The 17,164-nt window shown below is 47.9% G+C and overlaps 1 protein-coding gene across 1 annotated transcript in view; it reads right to left on the bottom strand.

Moving 5' to 3' along the window:
* The window catches only part of FBH1 (F-box DNA helicase 1), a 29,869-nt gene extending 12,792 nt beyond the window's left edge, over window positions 1-17,077 (bottom strand). Inside the window, exons 1-9 of the mRNA XM_074903560.1 lie at window positions 17,059-17,077; window positions 14,402-14,566; window positions 11,896-12,440; window positions 10,415-10,545; window positions 8,026-8,161; window positions 7,596-7,786; window positions 5,782-5,913; window positions 4,043-4,137; window positions 575-743 (exon numbers count right to left, since the gene is read on the bottom strand). Coding sequence (XP_074759661.1) covers window positions 575-743; window positions 4,043-4,137; window positions 5,782-5,913; window positions 7,596-7,786; window positions 8,026-8,161; window positions 10,415-10,545; window positions 11,896-12,440; window positions 14,402-14,566; window positions 17,059-17,077 — 1,583 coding nt within the window. The remainder of the gene's footprint in view (window positions 1-574; window positions 744-4,042; window positions 4,138-5,781; window positions 5,914-7,595; window positions 7,787-8,025; window positions 8,162-10,414; window positions 10,546-11,895; window positions 12,441-14,401; window positions 14,567-17,058) is intronic.
* Between the last annotated feature and the right edge of the window lie 87 nt (window positions 17,078-17,164).

The following is a 17,164-nucleotide window of genomic DNA, read 5'->3' as shown; positions in this document are numbered from 1 at the left end:
CACACTTACACTTGCAGAAGCTCTGTTTTATACACCCACTTTGACCAGGTAATGGAATATCTTTAAAATCTGCACATATCTATCCTGGTGGAAGCATGAACTTATTAATATTATATATTTTATAGATGAAAAGTCGAGCCAGAGAGGTATTTTCATTGTTGACCCCTGCAATTACAGATTGGTTTCAGAGCCAGGTAAGTGGATTCCCCTCTTCTTCCAGGTCATGGCTAATTTTCCCTTCTGTCTGCAGTTTAGATGGCCAGAAACTGGATTATTAGAACAAGTCAGGTTAAGAAAACCCCTCCTCTGCTAAAGAAAAGCAGCATTTAGAGTGGTTGTACCACTGAAGTGTGAATGGGAAATAGGAAAAAGCCATTCTTAGTGGCTTTCCATCTCCCTGTGAAGTCTGTCTTGGCTACAAACACGGGCAGGATGAACAGCCCCCAGACCAGCGATGGGGTTTATGTCAGCAGACTCTGTGACAGACCAGGCAATGAGGCTGTTTCCCCAGGCTCACAGAGATGCTAAAATCACTGGCCCATCCAATCTGAAGGAATCTAAAATCCCCACTCACTGTTTGCCGACACTTCCATATGCTAATGAATGGAAAGTCCTGCACGTAACGTTTCTGGGGAAGACAATTTTCCCCCTGTCTGCAACAGCTTTGTTAAATGTCACGTAAAGGAAATTCAGATCAGCAAACTTCTCTGCATACTTGATCAAGGTTGTGGTCTTTCCTGTACCTGAAGAAGTAAACAACAAAGCATCCAGAGTCAGGAATGAATGAACCCGCACACCTCTCATGAGCTTTGCCTTCCGCCTCTTGCTGTCCTAACTGTAGAGCAGGGCTATTTGCAGCTAATGGGGATTTGTTCACAGAATCCCAGAACCATCTGGGTTGGAAAAGCCCTCGCAGCTCCTCCAGCCCCACCATGACCCTCCCCCTGACCGTTCCCAACTCCCCCAGATCCCTCAGCGCTGGCTCAGCCCGACTCTTCAACCCCTCCAGGGATCCCGGGGACTCCCCCCTGCCCTGGGCAGCCCATTCCAAGGCCCAACAGCCCCTTCTGCACAGAAATCCTTCCTCAGAGCCAGCCTGACCCTGCCCTGGGCAGCTTGAGGCCATTCCCTCGGGGCCTGGCGCTGGGGCCTTGGCTCCAGAGACTCATCCCCCCTCTCTGCCCCCTCCTGGCAGGGAGTTGCAGAGGGCCAGGAGGTCTCCCCTCAGCCTCCTCTGCTCCAGACTGAACCCCCCCCAGCTCCCTCAGCCGCTGTGCTCCAGACTCAACTGAAATCAGAAGGTGTGGAGCAAAGCAGCTTTGAAAAATTACAGTCTGCAGCCTAAAAAAAATGATTTTATCACCCAATATCCTAGAAGTCTGAGCAGACATGAAGAGACTGGTTCTCTGAAAGACAGCTTGGTAAACAAAATGTTAAAATTGTTCTTTTGAACGATTCATGAGCTCATTTCCTTGTAAGGTCTCCCACTATTGCTGCTCTCCTTTACTCCAGTTTGCAGGACAGCACTGTCCACACCTCATAGCGGAGGGCACATTTCCTTCTTTGCCCCTTTCCATACCCTCAGTGATGACACAGTACCAGCCAACTTTGTCACCTTCCTGTTCTCAGTCCTCCCAGATGACTCGTGAATGTTGGACAAAGCAGGTCCCCGCACAAATCTCTGCAGGACTCCAGTGGTTACCACTTTCTGTGCAGAAAACTGACCATCTGCTCCTACTTTTGCCTCCCAGATTTTAACCAGCTGTTCACCCATGAGGATATTTCACCATTTTGCATGGTGTGGTGGGTTGACCCTGGCTGGACGCCAGGTGCCCACCAAAGCTGCTCCATCTCTCCCTTCCTCAGCTGGACAGGGGAGAAAAAATATAACAACAGGCTCATGGGTTGAGGTAAGGACAGGGAGATCACTCAGCAATTACCATCAGCGGCAAAACAGACTCAACTTGGGGAAATTAATTTATCGCTAATGAAATCAGAGTAGGATGAGAAATAAACCCCAAAACACCTTCCCTCGACCCCTCCCTTCTTCCTGTGCTCAACTTCACTCCTGATTTTCTCTTCCTCCCCCCCGAGTGGCGCAGGGAATGGGGCTTGTGGTCAGTTCATTACAGGTTGTCTCTGCTGCTCCCTCCTCCTCAGGAGAGGACTCCTCACACTCTTCCCCTGCCCCAGCGTGGGGTCCCTCCCGCAGCAGACAATCCTCCAGGAACTTCTCCCACGTGAGTCCTTCCCAGGGGCTGCAGCTCTTCACGAACTGCTCCAGGGTGGCTCCCTCAGGGTCAGACTGCTCCTGCGTGGGTCCCTTCCACGGGGTCACAAGTGCTGCCAGCAAACCTGCTCCAGCCTGGGCTCCTCTCTCCACGGGGCCACAGGTCCTGCCAGGAGCCTGCTCCAGCCTGGGCTTCCCACGGGGCCACCGCCTCCTTCAAGCATCCCCCTGCTCTGCCGTGGGGTCCCCCACGGGCTGCAGGTGGGTCTCTGCTCCCCCGTGGACCTCCACGGGTGCAGGGCACAGCTGCCTCACTGTGGGCTCCAATCTCTTCTCCAGTGTCTGGAGCACCTCCTCCTTCTCTCCTTCACTGACCTGGGTGTCTGCAGGGTTGTTCCTCTCACATATTCTCACTCCTCTCTCCACCGCTGTTGTTCCATCCCCATTTTTTTTCCCCTCTTTCTTAAATACATTCTCCCAGAGGTGCTACCACCATCGCTGATGGGCTCAGCCTTGGCCAGCAGCTCTGTCACACACGGGGGAAGCTTCTAGCAGCTTCTCACAGAAGCTACCCCTGTAGCTCCCCTGTTCTGAAACCTTGCCACACAAACCCAATACACCTGGTACAGATATTGGGCTGGCTGGTAAGACTGTTCCCACATCTCCCTGTAACTCCACTGCCAAGGCAGCTTTCAGCAAGAATTCACGCTCAGCTATTGCACCGCTTCACCCTTGAGTTCCTTTGCATCTTCTGGGTAACGCAGTCCAGATCATGGACCCAACAGTACCAACACATATTTAATCCACAACTTTTCCCAGGTGAATGTGAGACCGAGCCTCTGGTGGACACCCTAAAAAGAAAGATCCCGGGGCTGGTCTTTTCCAAGACCCTCTATGAGGAACAAAAACGCAGAAACACGTTTAGCTTTTCTGTGATATCGCCGTTCACTCTAAGGCAGCCTTTGCACTGCAGTTAGCTAACAGATGCTCTGGCAAATATCCCCTTTCACGCATTCGAAGAAGAATTACAAGTCTTTAATGCTTTTTGCCAGCAGTGCCTCAAGCTCTTTTTCCTGCCCTGACATGTTGAGGTTACATGTAACCTCTCAGAGTTCATGAATGTTCCCTTGTTTTTCATTTGGACACGGTGAATTTGTACAGACATAAGAAACCAGTACTGGTGGCTTCTGCACTGTGGTGCTTAACTGTACATGTCCTTTGCAAGGCTATTCTGGCAGGGAGCATGCATTAGCTCTGAGCCCCCAGTGTGGTGTCTTTAAAGGAAACTCTGCAGGTGGAGGGAGATGATTTACTTTTCCATTTCTTTTTAAATAGGCTCCCTTGATTTTATGCAATTCCCCTTTTCAAAACTGTAGGCAAGTGCAGAAGTTTTCTTGTCTTGTGGTGCTCCTACAGGGATGTTAAATCTAAACAAGTAAGAGCAACTCCTTCTAGTGGCCTGTGGACAGTAACACTGAGAAACAGGCTCAGCACATGGCTCAGCAACACACGGAGAGTTGCTTCTCCTCCCCTGCGTTCCCTGACAAGCTGCTCTGAGCAGTCATTGACATCACCCAAACACTCGGTTTCAGTATTCAAATATGACATTTACCCAGCTTGCACGGGAGTAATCACCACCATGCTTCCCATTCCTATTTCTCTGCAAAGCTTGCTCTGATTTTTTGTACTGATTAAAAGTAAGGTTGATCCCCCTGGCATGCACACAGTTCCTCAGACAGAAGAAGCAGGGAGGGAAGGAGCAGAATTATAAATTTATACATGCATTCTTACAAGAGAAGTTTTGGCTCTTACCTGCAAATGCTATAATTTTCACTATTTGACCACGCTCAATTTTGTGATTCAAAATCCTCTGCTGTTCATGAGTCAGCTTTACTTCAGAGCAGCTACTAAAACCACAAAAAAACCCCACAAAACAACAACAAACCAACAGAAAGAGGAGTTAAGAAAATAAATCCTCCCACATAAAACAAACAAATCAACTAGCAGCAGAAGGCAACCAATGAATGATTGATCCCATCCCACAAGCAGGAAGGTGGCACTGGAGCAACTTGGTTGAGCAAATGAGAAAAACAGGGAATAAGAACAGACGTGAGATAGAAAAAATAAAAAGTAAACCTTGGGGAAGGTTATATAGAAGAAGATCTACTCAAGGGCCCTTCGTCGTGCTTTAAAAATAAATTTGGCACCCCAGCTCCTTAGGCTTACTGAAAACAGTGATTTGGGGTTGGGGTGTTCTGTTGCTTTCGAGAGCGTGTACCTTAAATTGCTCTCTGATTTCTCAGCATGTAGGACAGATCGATTGTCCCTGCCTCTCGGGGGAGCTGAGAGCTTTGATTAACATTAAGAAAGGCATTCAGTGCTTCCGGCTGCAGCAAAATTGTTTTATTCATAAAGGTCTGAAACCTGTAATCAGCCAACAGTGTGAACCATCTCTTTGCACAGGGTCCTCCCCGATACCACACATAAGGGCAGAAAGCCTTGTTTAAGTATCCTTGACATTTCACAGCTGGCAATTAGATGACTGCCCCCAGGATGCATCTTTTACTGAACGAGAGAAATCTGCTTAGAAAAAACTTCTAACGGAGGGGTAAAATGAAAGGACTGGGAAAACAAGAAGCAGTGAAACCCAACATCTATTTACTTTTTTTTTTTTGTTATGATCTCTCTCATTGCTGTACTTTGGATCATTGGTGATTTTATTAGATTTATCTTTGCTAAACCTCTGTGGTGGATGAAAGCACCACTATTCCCCTTCTGTACGTCAGGACAAGGAAACTAAATGACTCAACCCAGGGGAACTGCAGCAGAAGGGGAACCAAGCCTAGATCTCCACAGACCAGGAAAACGTTTCACTCCTTACTGTCCTTTCTTTCCAGGCAGCAAGCTACCAACCAATGCTAATTTATAGCAGCTATATACATATAACAGCTAATATATAAGTTATTCAACAGAATCCAGAGAAGAGGAGCCAAATCAATATCCTGTGGCTGGTATCTTGTTTCCTCATGTGCACAGAAAGCTGCGTTCATAAACGAACAGCCACATTATTTGCACTACAGTAACATCACCAGCAAGCCAATCTCCATTTTGGCTGACTGCAGCTTGCATTTCTCAGGGAACAGGCTGTTAAAATTAAAGCAGGCACTCTCCCCTCATTCCAGAGCTCCTTATCCATAGGGAGAGTGGTGAATTGGGAGGGGATCTGGGGGTGACGTGGCTCTGTGAAAGTTCAGTGGGGCTGGAGTGCACAGAACTGTGTTCCACTGATACACAGACTCATCAGTGAATGATGGCTTAAATTCAGAGCTTGGTAATTCAATTTTTACAGATTTAAGGCCTGATTCTGGTTTTCCTCTGAGAATTCAGAGAATATGACGAATATGGTAAGGAACAGAATAAGGTTTTGTACTAATCTTTATGGATCTTAAGAGTCCTGTCAACCAGCCCCTGCCACAAAGTGTTTGCTCCCTCTCCAAGGTCCAGCACTCCACCAGGGCCCTGCGTACTTAGATCACCTAAAATAGCATTACCTGGACCATAAGTCTTCTCTGCAGCATGATGCCAGTGTCTCCTTTTCCTCTTCCTCTTCCTCTTCTATTGTCTGCGTAGTTACAGAAGCATTTTCCACCAGATACAGGCAGTAGAAAATATTGTAATGGATCCTGGTAGAAAGGACAAAAGAGAAACTCTCATTGAGAAACCATCAATAACAAATTAAATGTCTGCAACAACCTAAAAGACCACTAATATCTTGAATACTTCTAACAGAATGATACACAAAGCCCCAAGCGCTCAGGGAGTTGCAGGAGACAGTATTAATATTTTAAAGTGCAGTTAGTTCTGCCTTGAAAAGTGACTGCAAAGGCACCTCAGGGACAGCTCTGTTTGTGGCCTCTCCCTCACTCCTGCCAGGTTTTTGTTTCAGGGTCTGCCATGCAAACATAACCTGGGATCAGTCTACAAGATCTTCTTGCTCTCCTGAACCACTATTAGCAACCGAGTCTGAGGCAACCCAAGAGAGAATCTGGGGCTAGTTTTGGCAGTGAAGCAGTTTCATCAACTGTCTTATGATGATTTTATACAAACGTGTTAGCTCTGACAATACTTCATGGTGCTTTGTTACTGCAAAGAGAGGAGCACAGCGACGCTGAGGCTTTAATTAACACCAGCAACACCTGGTTTAAAATTAAACTCTATTGTACAGCAGGGTTGACACCACTGTGGTTTTATCTCTTTTAGTGAAGCTTTGTTCCTGTTCCTGCCACCCCAGGCCACACTCCAGGACAGACTTCATGTCTCATATTAGGTGACCTGCATGCTCAGGCAGGAGCTGCAATAGGTATCAGGCAGTTCCTCAAGGACAGGTTTCCTCCTTCTGCCCTAAATTACAAACCTTGCAGGATTTGAAGAGATAATGGCAGAAGAGACGTGGTCATTCCTATTTCTTCTGGTCTAGATTGTTCAAGGAGGTGGAGATGGGACACGGGTGACTTTGACCATGAACTCTCATTGTTAGCAAGTGACACTCTCTCTGCCACATCTTCAGCAGGTGTTTACTCAAGTTAATGACCTTAGCCAGCAATTATCAATCACTAACAGGGCAAACATCGATTTCCCGGTTGGTGGCCTGAGCACATGGCCCATGGCTGAGTAAGCAGAGGATGAACTCTTCTCCTGTGTCTAGCACAGGCTGGACTATACCCCACAGAGGGCAGCTTACAGAATCAACTTATTTCTAGTTATAGATTCATTTTCCACTGCAGTTCCTTTCCAGTCTCCTCATAAGAAGAATTTACACCTGTCCTTAACCCTTATCTCATCCTCACTGCAATTCTGAAGCAACCTGTGGGCTCCTACCTGAATTACCAGGCACCTCTGTGACCAAAAGGCACAGGATGGATCACAGCCCACGTGCATCGGGAGGCCACGGGACTTGGAGTATCATTTCAGAGGGATGAAGTAAATAACCGGTCTCAGGAAGTTAATAACCAGATTAAATTGTTGCAGCTGATGTGTATCTATTTCTAATCAGAAAGTTTCTATAGTTGCTTTAAAACCTGCTTTTGTTGCTGAGAAAAATTACTTTTCTTGAACGCTATCTCGTGAAAAACGAGCGGACTATGAAACAGTCTAGGAATTAAAGCAAATCTAAAGGCAACGCTCCTGAACGTTCTGGCAAAAAGTTAGGAAAGTGCAGACTGTTCCTGATAAACTGCACACAATGAGGAACTGGAGGGCCCTAAACAACAGGGACACAATTGCTCGTGAGCAAATATTCACTGTATACATAACATATCGCCATGGCTAGAAAGAGGCAGGCAGGAAGCATCTCCCCACTCCCTACCTGTTAGTGATCTTGATGTTCCTCTCTGTCATGGCGTAGAGAAGCGTCGCTATGCAGTAAAGTGCTTCTGTCACGTCCACAGCAGAGAGGGTAGAGGAAGGTCTCTGCAGACACACCATCAGCTTTTGGATGTCGCTGACGCCGTCGGAGAAAAGCACCATGACTGCAATTATGGCCCACATGTTCTCAGGCTGGTAGAGGCAACAAGAAGAAAGAGTGAGGAAAAAGCTTTGAGCCTTTAGGAGCAGGGAAACCCTTCTTCAACACTGAAAAAACATGGTGAACAGTTAAATCCTCTTCAGTCACTCTGAATAGTATCAAATAACACCTCTAAGAGAAAATCTGTAGAAGCAGGAGGGCAGATATGACCTCGAAGCACCAGCAGTTGTTAAACCTGTTCATTAAACCAATTAATAACTGTTAAACCTACCCCTGGGCTGCTCTGTAAACATGGCAATTTGTTGACCACGCAGACTGCAGCCTTTGAGAAGAGGTGGTGACTCTTCAAACACTGGAGAACCACGCTGGGATCTACTGTCCGTCTGGTGGGTATGGTAGACACGTACCTGCACAGAATGGGAACAGCAGGATTTTTTACTTACTCTCCAAGTAAATAATGCCTTCTCCACAGTACCATCAGCCAGGCTGCAGCAAGTTTAAACTATGCCTTGCTGTGTGCCCCACAGATTTGACCAGATGCATTCAGCAGCGAGACCCCAAGGTGCTGAACTTGGATTTCCAACCCATTCTTGTGCCGAGAGCCATTTAGACAAGTAATTCCCAGTTCTGTTACACAGACATGTGCTTAAATACTTTCCTGCATCAAGCCTTTAGACTACAAGTTCCTTCTGGCTGTCTCAAAGTCTCCTTCCAGAAGATGGGTCCACCTCGTTCCTAACCCAGTTTGACTCTTCTATTTGCACCACCTAACTGCCATACAAAATTGCTCTCTAGACTACAGAGATCTGAACAGAGCACTTGCTTTTATCAGGGATCTTGGGCTGGGCTTGCTGCTGAGCTGTGATAAGTCAGTGCGGGTCCAGCAGAGCAGCCTTTCAGGAAAGGAAAAGAAGAAAATATGTTGGAGATGGCAGGGGGGGGGTGTGGGGGGGAACCAGAAAGAAGAATTCAAGTCTCACACCATCCATGAGATACTTGTATTTGAGCTAAACCCAGAGATGCTGAGTCTCTCTCAGATCCCAGGTGATCAGGAGATGGAAAAACAGTGCTGATGTGACAGATCCTGAAATGTAAAGGGATGCTAAAAGGGACACTTAAACTGAATCTCACTCTCTCCAGCATAGTCACCCTGCAAGAAGCAACCATATAACATCTCCCAAGTTTGTTGAGGCAGCAAGCAACAGGACAGCCCAGGGGTTTTTTTATTTTGTCATCTAATGCTTGTCTTGGAGCTCCCGGCAGCTCCTCTCAGTTGCTGTACTCTGACATACAGAACCATCTCCAAAACCTTCATTTGAGCTTCCAAATCCAGCAGCTGCTTGCTGACACCCTCTTGCTCAGGCTCTCCTCACCTCTTTCCTGCTTTGGTGCAACAAGCATCTCCCTGCCCTCCAAGAGGCAACACCATCCAAGTCAAAAGGCCACCACCAAGACTTCTTCTCCCTCTTCCCAGTGCATGTTCAGCTTCTCCATCTCCTCAGACAGCAGTACAAGGCTGTCCCTGTTCCGGGCTTTGCAGCCTCTGCCTCACTTATCCATCACTTCTCACTTGCTATCAAATTCACAGAAACTGCAGAAGGGACTTTGGGAGCCAACTGCTCAAAGCAGGGACAACTTCAAGGTTTGGTCGTTTGTTCAGCTGAGGTCTGAGCATCACCAAAGAGGGAGATTCACCACCTCTCTGAGCCGCTCTGACCACTCTCCTAATATCTAACTGGATTTCCTAGGCTGGAACTTGTGCCTATTGTCTCTTGGCCTCTCTTGACCACTACACCTCCAAGAATATCCTGGCATCATGCTCTGTACATCCCTTCATAAGGAGGGGAAGACATCAATTAGATCCCCTTTCCACCTTCTCATCTTCAGATTTCATCCTCTACTTGTACACCACCTCAAATACTGGGTTCAGTTTTGGGCCCCTCACCCCACAAAGGCCATTGAATGACTCGAGCGTGGCCAGAGAAGGGCAACGGAGCTGGGGCAGGGTCTGGAGCACAGGTCTGCTGGGGAGCGGCTGGGGGAACTGGGGGGGTTCAGTCTGGAGCAGAGGAGGCTGAGGGGAGACCTCCTGGCCCTCTGCAACTCCCTGCCAGGAGGGGGCAGAGAGGGGGGATGAGTCTCTGGAGCCAAGGCCCCAGCGCCAGGCCCCGAGGGAATGGCCTCAAGCTGCCCAGGGCAGGGTCAGGCTGGCTCTGAGGAAGGATTTCTGTGCAGAAGGGGCTGTTGGGCCTTGGAATGGGCTGCCCAGGGCAGGGGGGGAGTCCCCATCCCTGGAGGGGTTTAAAAGACTGTAGATGTGGCATTTGGAGACACGGTTCAGTGCTGGACTTGGCAGCATTAGGTTTACAGTTGGACTCGATGATCTTAAAGTTCTTTCCCAACCTAAATGATTCTATGATCATGTGCTCCAAACAGAACAAGGAGGGGAGAAGGCCAAGTTTTTTGCCTCCTTCTAGAACCCTACTAATGATTTCTACTGTTAAAATAATTTCTCCTTTCTCATCTTCCTGTACATCTCCCACCTGTTTAAAAGACAAGCCCATTTCTCTCCTGGTGATTCACAGGATAAAATGGAAGACCCAAAGTAAGGAAGGTCTGAGGATCTACAGGTACAAAGTCAGGTCTTGAAGTGGACTCACCTGATCAGCCCAAAAATACATCCTCCCTGCTCCTCTGTTATGACAAAATCCTGCAAGACCTGTTCAACTTTGCGCAGGGCTGTGTCCTCCTTCATTAGGTACTGATGGTACAGCTTCTTCCAAGGAATGAACTAGAATGTGAAGCACATACCACCATCTTTTATCTCACAGCACTGAAAAACAGGTTTCTTCTGGCAATAAGCTAATCAACGTGATTTCCAAAGAAGACATGGACTTCAAAAAGCCACTGCAGCTTGATGGAAACAGGTGCCTGGCACAAGATGGGGAAAGAAAGAGGAAACAGGGGAAAGAGAGAAAGCCTGCAAATATGTCTATAAATGGCTGGTTTTTCTAGACTGATGGAAACAGGGTGATTCTGGTTTAGTTTCAAATGTCAAAGCATTAAAGGAATGGGGTTATTTTCAGCACTAACGCACAGATCTGCTCTGAGCGGGGTCTGAGTGCTTAAAATCCATGTGTCCATGAAGGCCTAACCTCCCACAGCCTGCTGTTTGGACTTCTTTGGTAAAAACAGACAAGGTGCTGCTTTTTAGGCTGTGTCACGGGGTGAAGAGCAGGTTTGGGAGATGACTTGAGCGTGCTGAGCATTCAATCTACGCATTTTCTATGCATCCTTCTGGCTCTTCAGGCTCAAGGCACGCACGCTGTGCTGACAAAGCAGAGGGCAGGACACCACCTGCATTGTGTCCAGCCTTACCCGTCTGAATTTATTGGAAGGGCATGAACAAGAACTTGAACCCCTGCAAAAATGTGGGCTGCGATCAGTCCCCCACCACTCAGAGTCAGGCTGAGGCAGCCTCTCTGTACAAGCTGAGTGTTTCCAGTGTGAACAGCGAGCAAGTCAAGCGGTGCCAGTTGTCTCTGAGCCACCTTTAACCGAAACTCAGAGATCCTTGCTGCGGCCAAAACAACTGCCAGTGGGTTCACGACTGTTTGTACTGTGAGGGCCTTGACTGCAGATGAATCCAGCTCCGTAAAAACAGAGTTAAAGTCCTCTCTAAACTCATTTGACTACAAGAGGCACAACACATACAGAGACACACACTCAGTGACGTACGCTGGCCACGAGAGGACACTGCCCAGTCTGGTAGCCAGAATTTCCTGCATGTTGGGAAAAAAAATGCTGCAAGGAAAACAGTGAAAGGAGATTTTGTGGAGTCTTACAGGATGCTCTCTTTCTATGTATGGGAAGAATGAATCAAGGGAAGTTACTCCAATATTGATCTCTGATACAGGTTGGCATCTAAAGATGCCACTGTAGTCCAGAAGACCAAAAAATGACAAAAGACCTCATAAGAGAGGATTGTGGGCACTAGAGAACAATAAAGGGATTTAAAGGAACAAAGAGAGACAGACACAGCGTGGATAGCCCTACAGCAACACTTGCAGCCACAAGACTAGGACAGAACAGAGCAGTCTGAGAAGGGACAGGCTCAAATTAATATCACAGCAGTCCTTACCAGTGGATCACTGACAATGTCCCTCCAGCGGCGGCACACCAGGCTCAGGTTCTGGTATAGATCCATCACTGGTAGTTGAGCAAAGATGTTCCTGAGGACTTCAACAGGCAGCTTGTCAATACTTCCCTGGGGTACTTCCCACTTCCGAGTCCCCAGGAGTCCATAGTGTGCATCAGGGACCGGTTCGATTTCCATATCATCGAGTTCCTGCTTGATCTGGCTGCGTTCTGGATGAACCACCACTGGCTTCTTCTCAGGCTCACCCCACAAATCATGCTCTGTCTTAACGCCTGCAGCTGCAGCAGACAGAGGCTGTTTTCGGGAGCTTTCCCTGGGAGTTGGTACAAGGTCCTCGTCCTCCAGAAAGGAGGAATCACCACTGATCCCCATTACAGTGGAGACACTGCTGAAGGAATCATCAGGCTCACTGAAGATGGGATCCAGTAGCTCTTCTTTGATTCTGCTGGTTTTCATCCCACCGGGACCTACTTCTTGTGTCTGAGAGATCTTGAAGTAATCGGTGATGTTCTTCTGCTGACCTTGGCCTGCAGAAAAGACGAAGAGCATGAGTGAAGTCAACAGAAACAAATGCGAAGTCGCTAACTGAGCTAACAAAGAGACTAGAGGTTGTGCAAGGTGGTAGTTAATTCCACAGGTTCCTCACAGATGTAGGAGCTTATTACAGGTGAACTGTCCTTCACATTGCTTCTCTGGCAACCTACAGAAGTCAACAGAACAACATTCATCTCTTCGCACTGTCCACATAATCTGGGCACTGTCAAAGTATGTCTGACACCTCCACTAGCTTCTAGAAAAAGATATGGTCTGTATAACAATCTCTCAGATGAACAACCCTTAGCTAACATAACACAGCGGATGCCTGTTAAACAGAAATGCAGCTGCACAATAAATTCCACGGGAGGTATTTCCACTAGCCAAAGAAAGAGAAATAGGAAGGAAACAAAATGCGAGACTTGCATTGTTGTGGTGTGACTCAGACCGAGGTTGGGCTCCCACTGGTTATTTATTGTTCTTAAGCCGGTGAATGAGAAACACACTAAGATTTGAGAAGAGCTTCAGGGTTTAATTACTGCTCTTCATCACGAGAAGGTCACAGCATGAAGTCTCTAGCAGGCTGCTCCTACCACAGTATAAGAGAAACCAACACCTTTAAGAGGATAAACAGACATTTCTGTCCAGATTCTTCGTGGGGGCAATGTCAAAAAGCAGCAGAGACCATAGAGGAAACGAAACTTGGCAAAAGATTGCTCTCAGCAGCCTCTCCTTTCCTGACTGCCACAGTTCATGTGGCACACAGACTAAGTTTACCAGTGCTGACAGTATTCATTCTGTCCAGCTCCTAGTCTGCAACATATCTTGATGCTTAGCTAAGAGGCAACTCATGAAGAACAAAATCACAAGCAGCTACTGCTGATTTTAACACATTTTCTTTCTGGATACTCGTGAAGGCATAGCTTAAAGAGGTCTGATTTGCAAGATACTTTCTGCTTAAAAAAAAAAAGCTTCCCTGCTAATGTTCGAGTCCAATATCCTAGAACCTGCAGCATCTAAGATTACTACATTTTTTGAAGTGAGATAGTCAGAGATACCGCTGATATGAAAATGGAAAAGTATGAGTACAGAGTCTGGGACTCTAGTGCCTTGTCCTGGCTCACCAGCAGATGTTCTCTGTGAAGCGAGTCAGCTTACACCAAGGTACAGAGAGATTCCCAGGTCTCCCAGGGAAACACCAAAATGCTCCCGAGTCTCACTTTCCACAGCGATCAAGGCACTCAGGGGCTCAGGAATAATCCCGGACGTTTTTACTTTGCTTTATACCTGTCTCCTTGCCCACATGTGTGTAGTGTCATTTGTCGTTACATGGGTTTTAAGGCTCAGTCTTTAACCCTGCACCATGAGCAGCCTGAAAACAGCTTTTTCACCTTTAGTTTGAGCTCTGAGCCCTGTTGTCTGAATCCTCAAAAGCACTCTAAGGCTTTGGCGCTTTTGAGACCCACATCTACGAGTTGTGTACCACAATGTTTCCCACTCCTAGGAAAGTCGAAGAGCATTAATATCTGCTAAGTGCTCAACAACATTTTTGCAGTCTTATATAACTAGACAGCTCTTTATTATTTAATAATTATCCTAAAGAGCATCTAGAAGCAGGAGTTACATCATTAATAGTCCCTAATTGCAGAAGCTGTAGTGTTCCTCAGGGAGAGCTGCTGTTTTCCCCAGGTAGTCTCAGACAGCTCAGCAACAGAGACGCAGAGGCATTTCTGGTGTGAGGAGAGACTAAACACACATGTGAAGCCAAACCCACTTCCCCATAGAGGGAAATAGTCAAGGTATCTGTTTTTCTTGGCTTTGTGGAGGCAGAGATTAAGCCCAGTTTTGCCACGCACCACTCAAAATCAACCAATTTCCCTTTTGTTCCACACCACAATTAGCTTTTTTTTCCCCCCAAATCCCTCAGCCTTTAAAGTATTTGTAATCAGTGTACCTCCTCGCTGTCTCCGTTTCCGGGGGGTGGGATGGAGGCCCTGGTTTACATCTCCTCTACTTTGTCTTTGACTCAACGGCTGCGTCAGGGAGGATGAACCTTCTGCGCTCCGTGCCAGAGCTTCACAGTCATCGGCTGTCAGGTGCGTTTTTTTGAATCGCTTTGCTGCTTTGCCAACACACACACACAAAAAAAAAGACCCCCCAAACCAAACCGTTAGCAAACGACAATGTGCAATCCATGCCTTTAACAGAGGGATAAATACAGTTTCTTTTCAGAAATTTTATAGGACAGCCCCAGTGTTTCAGGCAGGAGTTTCTCTGAAGAAATTACAGCAGAAAGTGATAGAATTCTCTGGTGAGGCACTAAGGAGGGCAACACATCGTGTCAAAGCAACACATCTGCAGTCACTTCAACAGCAACTGCACCCCGCGTCCCCACTCCTCTGCTGTACAAGGCTTTGGACCAAAAGAGAATGATGTAAAATCAGAATCCGTGCAAGTTTGTGGCTTTACAATACTGTAACAGGGAGAAAGCAGATAAAATCATTCGTATAAATGCAAACTAGCATTAGGAGGATGCCAAGGAAGCTGAACTGTGCAACCCCCTGTGAGAGACGACATTGATTTGCCCAGGCAATGTCAGAACCAGCACTCAAACACACAAACTCTTGCAATCAGATCCCCCATTAAGGAGAAAACCCAATCCACTCACACCACAGCTCTTTCCCGCGAGAAGGACGTTTCAGAAGCAGCACAAAACTAGATGACGAGTTAAGAAAACCTTACTTAAAAACTCCATGAGCTCCTCTCTCCTTACACAGGGCGGCTAGCAGAAAAATTACGAGCAATGCAACTGGCTTCTACCAAAAATGCTCATGAGAAATCTGATACCACGGCGCAGAATGGGCTTCGTTCTGATAGGGAATCAACAAAACACTGCTCATGCAGTTTCACTTTTATTTTATTACCGCACCATGCTGCGGAGGATAAACTCCCCTAACAGGTTTATGGCGGCCACAAATGAAATCATCTGATCTTTTACAAAAGGATCCAAGGGTCAGTTTTGATTCCTTATACTGCTTCCTCCTTTGCATCCACATTAGTTTGACAGAGCGATGTTAAAAGCACCCACTGAGCTCCCCAGGGAGGCTGTTTTCTAACATCCCATGTTCCTAAAAATACAGCAAATGGGGCAAGAAGAAGAAAAAAAGTAATGCAAGACAATCCTGTGACACTTAGGGACGGAGTTTAGTCATGGACTTGGCAGGGTTAGGTTTACAGTTGGCCTTGATGATCTTAAGGGTGTTTTCCAACCTAAATGATTCTATGATTCAACTTAAAAATGCTATTTCTCACTTCAAATTGAAAAGCTTTTTGGATTAAACAGCACAAATCATTGAAGCACCCCAGTTCTCTTGAGCACACAGTGCCAGCAAATGTTAGAGCTGAGGTACCAGCTCTGTGCCCATTCCTAAAGCTGTCAGACACGGAAAGGTCTCACGTGAGATCAGGTGTAGGATTCGGGGCAAAACCTCTGCTCCCCCACCTCAGGACAGCAAAAACCTTGACGTGCCAGGACTGTGGCACAGGGTTCAAATCCAGAAACCCAACTCAAGAAGATAACCCGCTCAGGCTTCAACTGCATTCATCTTTTCTCCTTTTTCCCAAGATTTTCGATTGGTGACAGCGGCAGATACAAAAGTGCTGAGCAAAGGTTGTGTTACAGAGCCCCGCCACGGTTTATGGCTTCGATCACATAAGGAACATGACGGGGAGTGGAGCTCATCAGCCACGAGAAGACACTCCAGCTGTGAGGCGAAAGGATCAGCCCTGAGCAGCAGCCACAGAGGATGGGGGAAGCTCCAGGGGAATGAGAAATATTCGGGAGGAGAAGGTTGGAGCTGCTCCCCGTCCCCCCCGGCATCTTGTTTCTAAACCTTTACCCCACATGGATGCACTGACCTTGTGCCCCTCAGCCTGGTGCCCACACAAGAAAGCCCCCAGCAGGCCAGGGCCCCCCCGGGGCTAATCCACACTGGCCCAGAATGGCCCCTCCATTGCCAGCCCCTGCCCCAGGCCTGCGGCCTCCATAGCCAAGGGCCTTCCTCCTCTGTGCCCCACATTGCCAAAGCCCCCCCACTGCCAAGGGAACCCCCATTGCCAATCCCCTCCCCTATTACCAAGCGCCCTCTCATTGCCAAGGTTTGTCCCCCCCAATGCCAAGAAGCTCCTTCTATTACCGAGTTCCTTCTCACTGCCAAGAGTCCCCTCATTGCCAAGCGCCCCCCCCCCAGTACCAAGGGTTCCCCCCAACGCCAAGGGCATACCCCAATACCAAGAACCGCCCCCCATAGCCAAGGTTCCCTCCAATGCCAAGGGTTGCCCCCCAGTGCCAAGAAGGCCCCTCCATTACCAAAGTCCGCACCACTGCCAAGGGTCCCCATCATTGCCAAGCCCCCCCCCCCATTGCCAAGAATCCCCCCCATTGCCAAGGCCCCCCCCCAAATTCCAAGAGCTCCCCCCATTGCCAAGGCCCCCCCTCAATGTCAAGGGTTCCCCCCAGGACCAAGGGAGCCCCCTCTCCACCCTCTTCTCAGCCACGGACCCCTCTACTCAGCCCCCCCCGGTTGCCAAGGTCCCGGCCCAGGCGCTCACTCTGCTCCAGACCCGCCATTCCGCCGGCCACGCCCCACCCCGCCCCCGACCAATCACAGAACGCGCGGAGACCCGGCGCTGTCCAATGGCGCAGCTCTTCCGGGTT

This window comes from Athene noctua, chromosome 3 (genome assembly GCF_965140245.1).
Source record: "Athene noctua chromosome 3, bAthNoc1.hap1.1, whole genome shotgun sequence".
Classification (NCBI taxonomy): Eukaryota; Metazoa; Chordata; class Aves; order Strigiformes; family Strigidae; genus Athene; species Athene noctua.
Note: the sequence above shows the minus strand (reverse complement) of the source record. Positions and strands in the feature narration are given on the sequence as shown.